Raw genomic sequence first — 15,082 nt, 5'->3', positions numbered from 1 at the left:
TGCAACATCTGCCCGAGTTTGCGCGGAATGCGTCGCCTGCTACGTTTACATAATGGGAAGAAATACGTAAATTATCATAAAAACGAGATATTTTAGAGAAATTTACATTTTTTACTATAACTCTATTGTTCGGAAAGCTACAGGTTTGATTTGCTAACAATTTGTGATTTTTTGATGTTCTTAGACTGACGGTATTTTATTGAACCAATGTTGGCTAAGCAGTATTTAGAGAATCAAAAACGCTAGTTATTGATTTTTCTCGCCGTTTCGGTCTGTTTGGGACCTTTTTCAAGGGTTCAATCACAACGGTTTTCTAGTCAAGCTATCTTGACTATACTGCTTAGCCAACATTGTTTCAATATCAAAATTTGTGATTAAAAATTGTGATTAATTTGCTTTAAAAGAGTTCTAAAGTTTTTCATGTAGAACTAGTGGACCCGACAAACCTTGTTTTGTTCCGCAGTAGGCTGTTCGATAATGTGAAACAAAATTGTACTAAAAAAATCGACTCCCGTTTTGCTTAATTTTTCCGTGAAATCTTTCTACTTTTTATACACTCAATCACGTCGGAGCACTTCAAAATCATAACTGTGAAAGAATCAGGTAAAACTTTTGACTCGTTCTTAAGTTATTTCGTGACATATAAGCACTATTCAATTTTTATTTTTATAGATTTATCATTAACCATGAGACATATTCATCATACTCTAGTGTATAACCTATTGGTTGTTTATTTCAAGGCGTTTAGTTCATATTTTGAGCGTTTAATCATTAGCCAATGAATGATTAAACATTAATCATTGATTAACCATAAAAATAGTGATTAAATGACTTTGGAGATGCCCTGAACGAATGTATACTTCAACTGCGAATGTGTCATGCAGTTGAAAGCAATTAGCTTTACCCATGATTAAAGAAAATATCCCAATGGAGAAGCATTCTGCATGAATTATCATTTGATCATCAAATTTTTAATCATGATTAACTTAACGCTCTGATTTTTACACATTTCACAGCTTATCAAGTACGCCTAAGACGACAAAAAAAGTTTCTGATTAGAATCTAAGAGGAATCAAACTCCTATATCTTGGTTTATGGTTTTTTTTATTCCTGTTTGCCTTTTTTTTTTGTTCATTAAGAAATGTAGGTATATACCTAACAACTTTGACGCAAAATGCGTTCAACAGCAATCTTGATTTAAGGGCAGTAGTTTCTAATCTGTTGCAGAAATCTTTTGAGGTCCTCTTATTTGCTTGTACATCTATATGTCAAAACGAGAGGGATATTATTTATGTCGTCACGATAGTGTATGTGTGAAATGTTGATCACATCTATCCGAAAGAGGCTTAATTTAATAATTTAATATTTTTAGGGAGTGTTTTAGGAGCTCTTCAGATGCTGTTCCAATTTGGCATTGTTCAGTAATTCTCCGAAATTATCCCTGAATAATTCCTGCAGGGATTTTTTCATGAACTCTTTCAGATCACTTCAAATGTTTCTCCAGAAATTTATTGAGGACTTTCACAAAAAAAAAAACTCCAGGGATTTCATTTTTGATTAGATGACTCGGCTAACGACAAACCACCCAGTAGGTCGTTTTATTATTCATAACATTCTCAAAATCTCTACAATATCTATTTCTCCAAGGATTCTTCAAAGAATTTTACATGAAATTTCTCAAAAAAAATCTTAATTAGTTTCCTTAGGAAGAACTTTTAATCACAACAGTATTTTCTAGACCAGCTCGCTCTAGACATTCCATTACTTCAAGGATTTCGCTAAATAGTTCTTCCACACACTCCTCCGATGATTTCTCCAGAAAAAATTCAAAGATTATTCCAGGTATTTCTCCATAATTTTGGCAATTCGTCCAAGGATTATTCCAGGGATTTTTCAAGAAAAATATAGACAGAGATTTCTCCACAAGAATCTCTACAATAATTCTTCCAGATATTTTTTCAAGGATACCCCAGGCATTTTCTCCAGATAACTCTAGAAAACCTTTTTATGGTTTCTCCAGAAGTTGTTCTAAGATTCTTTTTTCAGGAATTCCTCTAGAGGTTATCCCTGGTATTCCTCTAAAATCTCCGGCAAGAATTTCTCTAAGAATTTTTCCGCAGATTTAAAAATAAGATTCTTCCAAGAATTCTCAAAGATTTTCCTCTAGGGATTCCTCCATAAAACCAAACAGGGCTTTCTTAATATTTTTCTATAGGTTCCTCTTAGGTTTGCTCCTGGAATTCTTCCAAGCATTTCTCTATGAATTTGTCTACGGATGTCTCTAAAAATTTCTTCATGGAAGGAGTTTGTAAAAAAATTCTTGAAGGAATCCCTGAATTATTTTTGATGACATTTCTGGAGAAATTCATGATGGAATTTGTTTGGGCTCGGCCATGAACCCAACGTTTGTAGGCGGAGCGATGAACTGGTGGAAAGGGAAAACTAGGACCAATTCCAGGGCAGGGAATACAGGAACACACAACACACTATACTGCTGCTAATACTAAACTTTATTTACAATTAGTTGCTTAGATGTTCACTTGTTGGCTTCCGGATTGAGACTGACTTGCTTGAGTTGGGATGCCTCCTTTTATAGCACTCCGGTTTTCTTCTAGAGACTTCGGAGCCCATCTGTCGTGTGGCTGTTGCTAACGTCGTTGTTGACTCGTGTAGTCTTAGCTACAATGGTGACTACGATCAAATAACATCCTTGGGGTTGGGAGCGCTCGTCGCCTACAGAATTTCTGGAAGATTTTCTAGAGGAATTCCTGGAAACATCCCGTAGGTATTTTTTGAGGCCTGGAACAACTCTCTAGATAAACTTCTAGGTAAATCCCTGGAGGATTTTTAAAAATAGTTGTTTAGCTGTAAAAAATCCTTGTAGCGATATTGCTAAAGCTATCTCTAGGATAGTTGCTGGAGAAAACTTTTTTGAGGAATCCCTTTAGGAATTCGTGAAGTAATTATTTGTAGAATCCCAGGAAAAGTTCCTGGAGGAATCTCTAGAGTAATTCTTAGAGACATATCTGCAAGAATCCCTCTAGATATTTTTCTGGAGAAATGCTTGGAGAAGTCTTTGGAAGAATTTCTGGACGAGTCTTTGAAGAAACATCATGAGAAATCGCTTGAAAGTACCTGAAAGAATCTCTGGGAAAATCCCTGAAAAAGTTCATGGAAAAATTCTTGAAGATATTCCAGGAGGAATCTTATTAAAAATGTTACCGAAGGATTCTATGGAGAAATCATTGCAGGTATTCCTTTTGGAACTCTTTGAGAAACTCGTTACGAAATCTCTAGAGGAATCCCTGTAGAGATATTTCTGGAGGAATCCCTGGAATATTCCTTTGAAAAATCCTTGGAGGAACTCCCGGCAGAATTTCTGGGGATATTGCTGAAGGTACTCCTGGAGCCCCATCTGATCCAGTCTAGAAAATTTGGTTGTCAAAACTTCTTCGTGCAGGAATCTCTGGCCAATTCGTTGTATGGATCACTGTAAAGATTACCTTGGATAAATATGTGGTAAAATCCACGAATGAGTAATTTGCTTCCCTTCCATACTACACAACTTTCTACGGTTGCTATGCAACGCAAGTTCGACGAACCAACATGTTTGAATGCACAAATATGTTCCTACAAAATGTTTGCTAGTAGTTCGTGCACGTATTACACAGTTCGCGCAAACAGAGTAGTGTGTGGTCTTTCGATTCCATGGCATGGTCCTGCAGGGTGAGCAACGGAATCAAGACCAATCGTGTTCGGTTCGCGTGGTGCGAGTCCGAAAAAAGAATCGTGTTTCTCAGTTAGTATGTATCAATCAAGGATAAACGATCAATTGGTGAGCTCGTTTCATACTTTTTTTTTTTTCAAATCAGTAAAATATGTTTGATCGTTACAAGGATGAGACGTATATATAAAATTTTCAACAAACTATGAATGGTTCGTCACTTCAAGTGTTGACATTATTTTCTTCTTTTTGGATTTTTTTCATATCAATTGAAAATATTATATTCATAAGCATGTTTATTCTCACAAATAATTGTTTATCATGGTCTAATTGCTATGACCCAACGATCCTCCCCATTAACAAACACCCCTCCCAGTAAACTTTGTGGAGATGCAGATTAGTAGATTTGACACATATAAACGTCAATGCATTTAAAACACTGTAATTCATAAGGCTGGAATAGCCTAAAGCTTGCCATTGTGCAAGTAAACATGTAATTCAGCGGTTCATCGAATAATCGTTACATATTTGTTGTTCAATATTGAAAATGCATGGATTTTTTCAAGCTACGGCAATCTGTAATGAATTGAATTTACAAATTGCTTGGAATGATAAAATATTGTATGCCATATATTTGTTCAATATACATGCATAAACTCAAAGACGCGAAATGCAAATTCCGCCACTACCCTGAACCCATTCGCCGACTGAGGCTGACTTCGAGTTGTCATTGATTATACACTTCAACCTCAAAACGCAACCACTTCGGCAGACCACTCCACGCAACGTTCAGTGGAGCAGAGACTCCGAAAACTACTGTGCTCCACTTTTGGTCATTAGCTGGTTTTAATTTAATTAAGTGTAGCTCTCGGTGCTGCGATTCTCGCCACCGACCGAATGACTTGTCACCAATAATATGGGCCCCAGTATCGGTGATAGCTACCGATGCAATGCTGCGTGCGTAGCTGGTTTCTGGTTTTCAGACCGACCAGGGTGGCCCATGTGGTTGCCGAATGTGGCAATTTATTTTAATCAATGCACGCAGAACCCGTTTTGGGCATTTTGTCTGGGGCGCATTTGTGGCGTTGCTGTGCGCCAGAGTCATCGTTTTCCGAGCTGTGGATTACAACATAAATATAACTCAATTGTATCAAAATTTGTTATAAATGACATTTATTTTTCATAATTCATAGGAACACTCTGTCCGGATATATTTTTTGTAAACATACAATATAACGTATTGTAGCAGTAATATTTAAAACATTAAACATACAATACAGTATATTGTAAAAAACATTTTAATATAAAGTTTTGAACAATTAATTGTATGGTATATGAGGTTATCACGATAAAACGTACATATTGTAAGAATACAAATGCTTGATCGGACATTGGGCAAAACTCTATTTCCTACGTTGTGTGATTTTAGGTGAAAATAAAAACAACCGATTTTCTGGTCGTCCAGCCATGGCGGAGACTTAATAGCAACTGTTTATTGAATCATATCTACAGAGTGGTGTGAGTAAAATATAAGTAGGGTAATAGCACATATATATGCCTTGTACAAATACTGCTTTTTTTCTCACACATATCTTTGAAAAAACGATAAGCTATGCTGTTTATAGGTAACAAAATAGGTCTAAATACTATAACAACAATGAATTTAATGCTTTTACAATGGTAACAGACGGTCAAACACATAGTTTGTGTATTGTTTTGATTTGAATGTATGGATAAATCTTATTATATTGTTTGTCATTTCAACCAAATCAAATTAAGACATATTTTGTAACAAAAAAACGTGCCATTTAAAAAACAAAATCTATTTCAATTCTGTTATAATCCAATAATCGGGTTGCCATCACCGGTGGCCTGTTGAGATTCCTTGCTGGCAAGTGTCGCGTCGTCATTCGTCCCTCGGGTTTAATTCTTTCTTCAGCAGTTTCTTTTTTTGTTTAATTTTATTGTTCCCGAGCCTACTCTGAGTTTATCCGATTTACACCTCCTCCTGCCTTTTTTTTCGAGCAGAAGCAGACAAAAACAGAGCCGACTCGCGAGACTTACATAATTGTCATGTTAATTAACTATAATTATGGTCATTACTTACATGCCTACCCTTCCCGGCTGGCGGTGATTAAAACGACGAATGCCGGTGCCGTTGTCTGTTGTCGCGAAATCGAAAATCACTGACAATCACCAGCATTGGAAGTACCTCAAGGTATGCTAATTTGTGCTTCCTCTGTAGCGTTTGCGTTTTTCATCGATATTGATTAAAGCTTGACATGCTTTTACTTTTAATTTAGACTGGTATTGCGTCACATGTTGATTTTTCGTTTTATCACTTGGCCTGATTTTCTTACAAGTTATTATTTGCATTAGAATGCCATTTCATTATCAGATTTGCTTTCCAATTATTCTTACCAAATGCCTTTGTGATGTTTCATTTGTTTATGATTGAAAAATCATATCTGAACGAGCCATTCCCCCTCAAGTGTCCACAAAACGTGTAATAGATCAGCACGAACTTTGACCAATTTTTAGCCTAATGTTCTTATATTTTACACATGCAAAAAAAACTAGTTTTGTCTATTGGACCACCCTATGTGACTGAAAATTTGACAAAAACCTACAATTTTCTTAATTTTTTATATTTATCTAAGTAAAAATAAGACTTAGAGAAAAATGCAGCAACATTATTATAGAAAACAGAAATCCACAATTTTTAATTGAATACCATATTGTACGCCTTTTTAGAAAAAAGTTAGATAAGGTGGTCCTCATTGAGGATTACATTTCGAATCATTTTTTTTTGTTTGCGGAAATTTGTAGTTGCATTGTTCAGTAAACTTTACGAAAGTTTTAATATGAATAACTTTGCCGAACACATTTTTGATATAACTATTTTTGAGCTTAGTAAATCAATTCTAAAAGTTTAAACTTAAGATGGCTCCAAAAAACAGTTTTTTTTTGTTGTTTTAGAGAAATTGTAAAGGGTTGGGGACACTTGATGGAACGACCCTCATTCATAAATATGCTTCAAATGCAGTAAAAGATTCATTATTATTTACTAAAGATAGTGTTTTCCCCATTTTTTCAACATCTAGTAATAATTAGTCGTAACATCAATCGCTGCCTAAATTAAAAAAAAAACTATTCTTACAGACCTACACCCACTTACATGTATGTGTTATCATCAATGGAATACCCTGTTGTCCGCCAGCTGTAAGTTTTCGGAGAAGATTGAATTCTATTTCCACTTTTAAATTGTCTGTTTTACTGTTGTCGTTTTGTAGATCTTTCAGTTTAGTCGTTTTTGAGTGACTCTTCCCGCTACCACTATCCTTCTACTCTCTTCAGTCTTCTGTATTGCGCTTTCCTTTTGATTTCTACCGCTTCAGTAGTCACCGGTCTGAACGTTTTCCCCAAAGCCTTCGGAAGCTTCAAATCGTTTCTTGTTTCGTTTCGTTCATTTGCGTGTGATTTGAATAATTCATTTATGTTCGCCTTCATTGAGGCCCTCGGCGTCTGGGGCATTCTCACGCTACCAACCTGGAGTGATGTCTGGGTCTATCAAAGATGGGACGCGAAAGTTCCGGGTCCAACGTGACTTGGAGAAGCCCACGAAAGCTACGCGATCCGATGCATGCGATAACCGATTCCATTTATATTTGCGATGATTTTTGTTTCCCCCCTTCACAGTAAGACAGAAGTCACAGTAGAGCAGCTTCTACGCGTTTACCACTTTACTGTGTTGCTGCACAATCTACAATTGTATCCAAACGAAAACTAATGATATTTTCTCGCACCTTTTTTCCGCAGGCCTCCCGAAGGGTAGACGATCTGTTCGAAGATCTGCGCGATGGACACAACCTTCTTTCTCTCTTGGAAGTATTATCTGGCGAACATCTTGTAAGTATTGAGTTTTGCCTGTCAAATTAGCATTGTTGTTTAAAACTGTTTTTCTGAATTTTAAGATGTTTTGATAGATAGAAGATAGAAAATAAAAAAAAGAAGAAAGGAAGATAGAAGATAGGAAGATAGGAAGATAGGAAAATAGGAAGATAGGAAGATAGGAAGATAGGAAGATAGTAAGATAGAAAGATTGGAAGATTGGAAGATAGGAAGATAGGAAGATAGGAAGATAGGAAGATAGGAAGATAGGAAGATATGTAGATAGGAAGATAGGAAAATAGGTAGATAGGAAGATAGGAAGATAGGAATATAGAAAGATAGGAATATAGGAAGATAGGAAGATAAGAAGATAGGAAGATAAGAAGATAGGAAGATAGGAAGATAGGAATATAGGGAAATGGGAAGATAGGAAGATAGAAAATAGAAGTAAAACAGATTCAACCCAAAGTAATATCCATGTTTTATTATAACCCGTTTCTTCTCATATTCCAGCCAAGAGAGAAGGGAAAAATGCGCTTCCACATGCTGCAGAACGCACAGATGGCGCTGGATTTCCTGCGCTACAAAAAAATCAAACTGGTCAACATTCGGGCGGAGGACATCGTCGACGGAAATCCAAAGCTCACCCTCGGTCTGATATGGACCATCATCCTGCACTTCCAGGTAAGTCGTTCACGTTGCCCTGCTCTGTTACCTCTGACCCTTATATCATCCCAATTGGATCTCCATCGTTTGAAACAAATAAGAGGCTTTTGTGAATTTCCGTTCCTCAGATTCCAAGTAGTGCTTGTGTTTTACGTAGTGTTTGTACGGTTGTTTCTTTCTACTTAGCAGAATTCAATTGGTCTAGAGGGGGTTTTGAATGCCACTGATTCAAATATGTTTTTATCATTGGCCGTTTCTCCGAAATTTATTTGAAGTGACATTCGCCTCTTTAGAATTGCTCCAAATTTCGAATGGCAGACTTGTTTGGTTATCACATTTCAAATTTAATTTTCAAGCAAAATTTTCTCGTTGCCGTTCCTCTATCTTCTCTCACCAAAAATTACGCAATTCCACCGCCAATGTTCATCACATTCCAACTAAAAAATTTCCATAAAATACCAATAACCGTTCGAGTTCACCGTTTCCGTTTCTGTCACGTTAACTTGTTATGTTCCACGCTCCGAAATCTGCCCGAAACCGTGGACGAACAACAACTAATTTACCGACTTCGAACTCCTCCTACAACGACCAATGGCCTGACCAATCAACCAATAAACCGCCCAATAACACTGAAACTCAGCTGAATCGAAAGCACAATTTAACCGATCCGTGGAGGCGACAGGTAAGTCGGCCTTCTGTCTCTGCTCCCTCATATCGACCGATTCATATTCACGCACGCACGCAAAATTCGAGCGATGCGGTCATAATTTTTGCGCTTAAGTTGCTGTTGTTTGTTCGATTGTATGACATTTGCCAGAAAACCATTTGCCAGAATCAATTTGCCAGAATGATTTTTGCCAGAAAACCATTCCCCAGAATGTACCATTCGCCAGAAAGCCATTCCCCAGAATGGACCATTTGCCAGAAAACCATTCCCCAGAATCATTTTTTGTAATTCGTTTTCAACCTTGATATCAATTGATCGACATATTTGTGAAGATGCATTGAAGCCAAACCTCAAATTTTCAAGAGTGCAAATCTAGAGACCCAAACAGCCATTCCAGTTGAAAATTTAATCGATTGGTCACCACCAGCGTGTGACCAATCGATTGAGTTTTCAGCTCAAACCGCTGGCTGGTTCTCGAGGTTTATGCTCTTGAAAATTTGAGGTTTGGCTTCGATGCATCTTCACCTCAAGCCTACCGAAATTTTCGATATTTGTCATTTTTGTATCTTGCATATACTCATATTATTTGCACTTATAGCATGAAATATTGTATAGTCAAATTTCACATTATTTACATCAAGAGGATTGGACTACTAGCACTGCACAGCTGCAGCGCAAAATTAATTAAAATTTAGCGTCACTTCTACAGTACTTCACTCGCATCGTAAATATTGCTCCAAGTAATGTTTATATCTTTGTAATATTATAACAAGTATAAAACAACGCAACTGATCGATCCGTGTTATTTAGTCTATGTTGTTAAAATCCTTCGCATACAATTTTATGCAATTTTCACTACTTACATAGCTGGTCTGAGAAACGTTTGACACGAATTAGTTTAGTTGAATAATTTCTGAAACATGAACAGTGTATCTTTGCGGAAAAAAAATTGCAAAACAACTAAAAAGAACAGCATTTGAGTGAAAGAAGGGAAAATTATGTTTGAAATATGATCAGTTTAGCGCCAATAATCATTGGAACAATATAACTCAAATGACTACCCAATGTTCTTTCGGTTATATATTTAAATACATTATTCAGTCCTTGAAAAGAACGTTAAACTGTTTTACTCTTAATAATAATTTGAACCACATTATTTATTGTTTTAAAGTAGTTTTACAACATTTGCGACAGGCTTTCGGAAAACTTTTCAATCTTCAGTGTTTACCCTGAGTGCTAGTTTTAGCTATCTGGAACCGGAGATATTTTGAAATTCTTAGTAGGACTGCTACGTGGCCATGATTAATGGTGGAAACCAAAAAAACACACATATATTGGTTTCTCATATTCTGTCGCTTGCTCTACGAAACAAGTCGGTTATGAAGATTAATGTTTTCGGAATCACTCGAGTAATCTTCAATGAGAAATTAGATGAAGGTCATGGTAAATATTCCATTATTGAATCACTTTCAATTTAGTTTTTTTTTATTTGAGGACATATATTGATTGTCCATTTCCCGATATTTGCATTTTTTTACATAAATCCTTTTTACAGACATTTTTATAGACAGCGGTCCTACATTGATTTTTTAGCTGTAATTATTTAAAATTGAGATGACATAACCTTGTTTACATTACTTTCATTCCTTCTGTTAACTGCAGGCAGAAACACACGGTACAATTATAAAGACTAGCCAATAATATAAAGAAGGGTAAATCTCCTATGAAGCATATAAGTCCTTGAATTAGTTAGCCCTAAAGAACAGCCTTATCTTCAAAGAAGGGAAAATCATTAATAGAATGTTGAAAATACAGTTGCCTGTAAGGGGTTGTCCATTAACAACGTGGTCAATTCTTTCGGATTTTTTACCTCCACGGGGTCTTTCGTCCATACAAAAATTTAAAAAAGAATTGTTTGTATCGTGGTCATTGGCCAGGCCCCCTTCCATCCTCCCATAAATGATCACAAGGTTAATGGACGACCCCTAATAGCTTGTATAAAATTGATGACTATTTTAACATTAAAAAAAAAAAACAGTTATTTCTCAGAAACTATGAAAACCTCGGAAATCTATTACACCTTCTTCTTCTTATCTTGTGTTACGTCCCAACTGGAACAGAGCCAAATCTCAGCTTTGTGTTCTTACGAGCACCTCCACAGTTATTAACTGAGAACTTTTATTGCCAATTGATCATTTTTGCATGTGTATAACGTATTGCCGATATGCCCTGGGAAATCGAGAAAATTTTCAATCCAATAAAATCTTCGCCCGGTGGAATTCGAACTCACGTCCGTCAGCTTGCTGAATAGCTCCATGTTTACCCCTAGAGCTATCTATATAATAAGTTTATGATATCATTATTAGTTTAAAACATTTTATCAAACAAAAAGCTTAAAAACTTACGTCACAATTATTTTGCATATAATTATATATCGTACGCTGAAAATCATAATGATTCAAAAGATTTTACACACCTAAATATTGCTACACAAAGCAAAGTAATGTAGTAATATTTTTTCTGGGAAATGGTCTTTCTGGAGAATGACTTTCTGGGAAATGGTCCATTCTGGCAAATGGTTTTCTGGCAAACGATCCATTCTGGCAAATTGATTCTGGCAAACGGCTTTCTGGCAAATGGTTTTCTGGCAAATGTCATACAACCGTTTGTTCAGTAAGCTGCCCATTAACGATTGGAAATTGTAAAATCATCCGAAATTGGCTAGTTGTTTTATGGACCCGGTTCCCACATCACCCATCAATGCTGTCGTTTCTCCCACATACAGTTTTTTTTACATTATTGCGAAATCGTTTGATTTGTTGATCACATCGTCGCCGTCATTTCTTTTTATGTGAACTATCTGTGTGCATGCCAATCCATTTCTTTCTTTTATTGAAAAAAGTTGTTGTTTCCCAAAACTTTTTAAGTAAAAAAACTAGAATGCAAACAAATTGGAAATTCAAAGTTCAAAATTTCGAAATCTCATAATTTTTGAGAGAATAGCTTTAATTATTTTAGTCGGAAAATTTATATAGGGTATGAAGTATTTTTGCCGCTTTCAGAAGCTTTCAAGCTTCTACAGCTTCTGAAATACAAATTTTCCACTTTATGAAAGAAAAGCTTTGCAGATTCAGCAAGAAAATGTTTTCTTCTACTGGAAAAGAAGCTCTACAACTTCTAGAAGAGAAGCTCTACAACTTCTGGAGAAAAAGCTTTGCAGTTTCTGGAACAGAAGCTCTCCAACTTGTGGAAGAGAAACTCTCCAGCTTCTGGAAACGAAGTTCTCCAGCTTCTGGAAACGAAATTCTCCAGCTTCTGGAAGAGAAGCTCTTCATCGTCTGAAAGAGAAGCTCTCCATCTTATCTCTGGAAGATAAGCTCTCCAGCTTCTGGAAGAGAAACTCTCCAGCTTCTGAAAAGAAACTCGACAGCTTCTGGAAACGAAGTTCTTCAGCTTCTGGAAGAGAAGCTCTCCAACTTCTGGAACAGAAGCTCTCCAGCTTCTGGGAGAGAAGCTCTCCAGCTTCTGGAAGAGAAGTCTTTCAGCTTCTGGAAGAGAGGCTCTTCAGCTTCTGGAATAGTCTTCCAGCTTTTGGAAGAGAAGCTTTCCAGCTTCTGGAATAGAAGCTTTCCAGCTTCTGGAAGAGATGCCTTCCAGCTTTTGGAAGAGAAATCTTCAAGCCTCTGGAAGAGATGTATTCCAGCTTTTGAACTAGACGCCTTCCATCTTCTGGAAGAGAAGTCTTCCAGCTACTGGAAGAGAAGTCTTCGAGCTACGGGAAGAGAAGTCTTCGAGCTACTGGAAGAGATGTTTTCCAGCTACTGGAAGAGAAGCCTTCTAGCTTCTGGAAGAAAAGTCCTCCAGCATCGTGGAGAGAAGTTGTTCAGCTTCTGGAAGAGAATTCAGCTTCTGGAAGCAAAGCCTTATAGCTTTCGATGAGAATTCTTTTAGCTTCTGTAAGATAAGCCTTCCAGCTTTTCGAAGACAAGTCTTCCATCTTCTTGAAGAGAAGTTTTCCAGCTTCTGGAAGAGAAGTCTTTCAGCTTCTGGAAGAGAAGTCTCTCAGCTTTTGGAAGAGAAGTCTTCCAGCTTCTGAAAAAGAATTCTTCCAGCTTCTGGAAGATAATTCTTCCAGCTTCTGAAAGAGAAGTCTTCCAGCTTCTGAAATAGAAGTCTTCCAGCTTCTGAAGAGAGGTCTTCCAGCTTCTGGAAGAGATGTCTTCCAGTTGCTGGAAGAGAAGCCTTCCGGCTTCTGGGAGAAAAATCTTCCAGCCTCTGGAAGAGAAATCTTCCAACTTGTGGCAGAGAACTCTTCAAACTTCTAGAAGAGAAATCACCCAGCTTCTGAAAGAGAATTTATCCATCTTCTGGTAGAGAAATCTCCCAGCTTCTGGAAGAGAAGTGTTCCAGCATTTGGAAAAGAAGTCTTCCAGCTTCTGGAAAAGAAGTCTTCTGGCTTCTGGAAGAGAAGTCTTCCAGCTTCTGAAAGAGAAGTCTTCCAGCTTCTAGAAAAGAAGTCTTCTGGCTTCTGGAAGAGAAGTCTTCCAGCTTCTGAAAGAGAAGTCTTCCAGCTTCTGAAATAGAAGTATTCCAGCTTCTGGAAGAGAAATTTTCCAGCTTCTGGAAGAGAAATCTTCCAGCTTCTGCAAGAGAAATCTTCCAGCTTTTGAAGAGAAGTCTTCCAGCTTCTGAAAGAGAAGTCTTCCAGCTTCTGGAAGAGAAATCTTCCAGCTTCTGCAAGAGAAATCTTCCAGCTTCTGCAAGAGAAATCTTCCAGCTTTTGAAGAGAAGTCTTCCAGCTTCTGGAAGAGATGTCTTCTGGCTTCTGGAAGAGAAGTCTTCCAGCTTCTGAAAGAGAAGTCTTCCAGCTTCTGCAAGAGAAATCTTCCAGCTTCTGCAAGAGAAATCTTCCAGCTTTTGAAGAGAAGTCTTCCAGCTTCTGAAAGAGAAGTCTTCCAGCTTCTGGAAGAGAAATCTTCCAGCTTCTGCAAGAGAAATCTTCCAGCTTCTGCAAGAGAAATCTTCCAGCTTTTGAAGAGAAGTCTTCCAGCTTCTGAAAGAGAAGTCTTCCAGCTTCTGGAAGAGAAATCTTCCAGCTTCTGGAAGAGAAATCTTCCAGCTTCTGGAAGAGAAATCTTCCAGCTTCTGCAAGAGAAATCTTCCAGCTTCTGGAAGAGAAATCTTCCAGCTTCTGGAAGAGAAGTCTTCCAGCTTCTGAAAGAGAAGTCTTCCAGCTTCTGGAAGAGAAATCTTCCAGCCTCTGGAAGAGAAATCTTCCAACTTGTGGCAGAGAAGTCTTCAAACTTCTGGAAGAGAAATCACCCAGCTTCTGAAAGAGAATTCATCCATCTTCTGGTAGAGAAATCTCTTAGCTTCTGGAAGAGAAGTGTTCCAGCATTTGGAAGAGAAGTCTTCCAGCTTCTGGAAAAGAAGTCTTCTGGCTTCTGAAAGAGAAGACTTCCAGCTTCTGAAAGAGAAGTCTTCCAGCTTCTGAAAGAGAAGTCTTCCAGCTTCTGGAAAAGAAGTCTACTGGCTTCTGGAAGAGAAGTCTTCCAGCTTCTGAAAGAGAAGTCTTCCAGCTTCTGAAATAGAAGTATTCCAGCTTCTGGAAGAGAAATCTTCCAGCTTCTGGAAGAGAAATCTTCCAGCTTCTGCAAGAGAAATCTTCCAGCTTTTGAAGAGAAGTCTTACAGCTTCTGGTAGAGAAGTCTTCTAGCTTCTGGAAGAGAAGTCTTCCAGCTTCTGAATGAGAAGTCTTCCAGCTTCTGGAAGAGAAGTCTTCCAGCTTCTGAAAGAGAAGTCTTCCAGCTTCAGGAAGAGAAATCTTCCAGCTCCTGGAAGAGAAATCTTCCAGCTTCTGGAAGAGAAATCTTCCAGCTTCTGCAAGAGAAATCTTCCAGCTTCTGGAGGAGATGTCTTCTAGCTTGTGAATGAGAAGTCTTCCAGCTTTTGGACGAGATTTCTTTCAGCTTCTGGAAGGGAAGACTTCCAGCTTCTGGAAGAGAAAGGTGCCGCTTCTGAAGGAGAAATCTTCCAACAACTGAAAGTGAAGTCTTCCAGGTTTTGAAAGAAAATTCTTCCAGCTTCTTGAAGATAATCTTCCAGCTTCTGGAAGAGAAGTCTTTCAATTTCTG

At 37.6% G+C, this 15,082-nt stretch overlaps 1 protein-coding gene across 37 annotated transcripts in view; it reads left to right on the top strand.

Annotated features, from left to right (window-relative positions):
• LOC5576237 (dystonin) overlaps positions 1-15,082 on the top strand; it is a 627,686-nt gene that overhangs the window by 407,938 nt on the left and 204,666 nt on the right. For 24 of the 37 annotated variants that reach the window (XM_021853523.1, XM_021853524.1, XM_021853499.1 and 21 more), the window contains exons 4-8: positions 5,925-5,942; positions 6,887-6,946; positions 7,544-7,633; positions 8,129-8,299; positions 8,922-8,963. In XM_021853523.1, the coding sequence (XP_021709215.1) occupies positions 5,925-5,942; positions 6,887-6,946; positions 7,544-7,633; positions 8,129-8,299; positions 8,922-8,963 (381 nt within the window). The remainder of the gene's footprint in view (positions 1-5,924; positions 5,943-6,886; positions 6,947-7,543; positions 7,634-8,128; positions 8,300-8,921; positions 8,964-15,082) is intronic. The other 13 variants (XM_021853529.1, XM_021853522.1, XM_021853521.1 and 10 more) reach the window with 3 other exon arrangements.

This window comes from Aedes aegypti, chromosome 3, assembly GCF_002204515.2.
Source record: "Aedes aegypti strain LVP_AGWG chromosome 3, AaegL5.0 Primary Assembly, whole genome shotgun sequence".
Lineage (NCBI taxonomy): Eukaryota > Metazoa > Arthropoda > Insecta > Diptera > Culicidae > Aedes > Aedes aegypti.
Note: the sequence above shows the minus strand (reverse complement) of the source record. Positions and strands in the feature narration are given on the sequence as shown.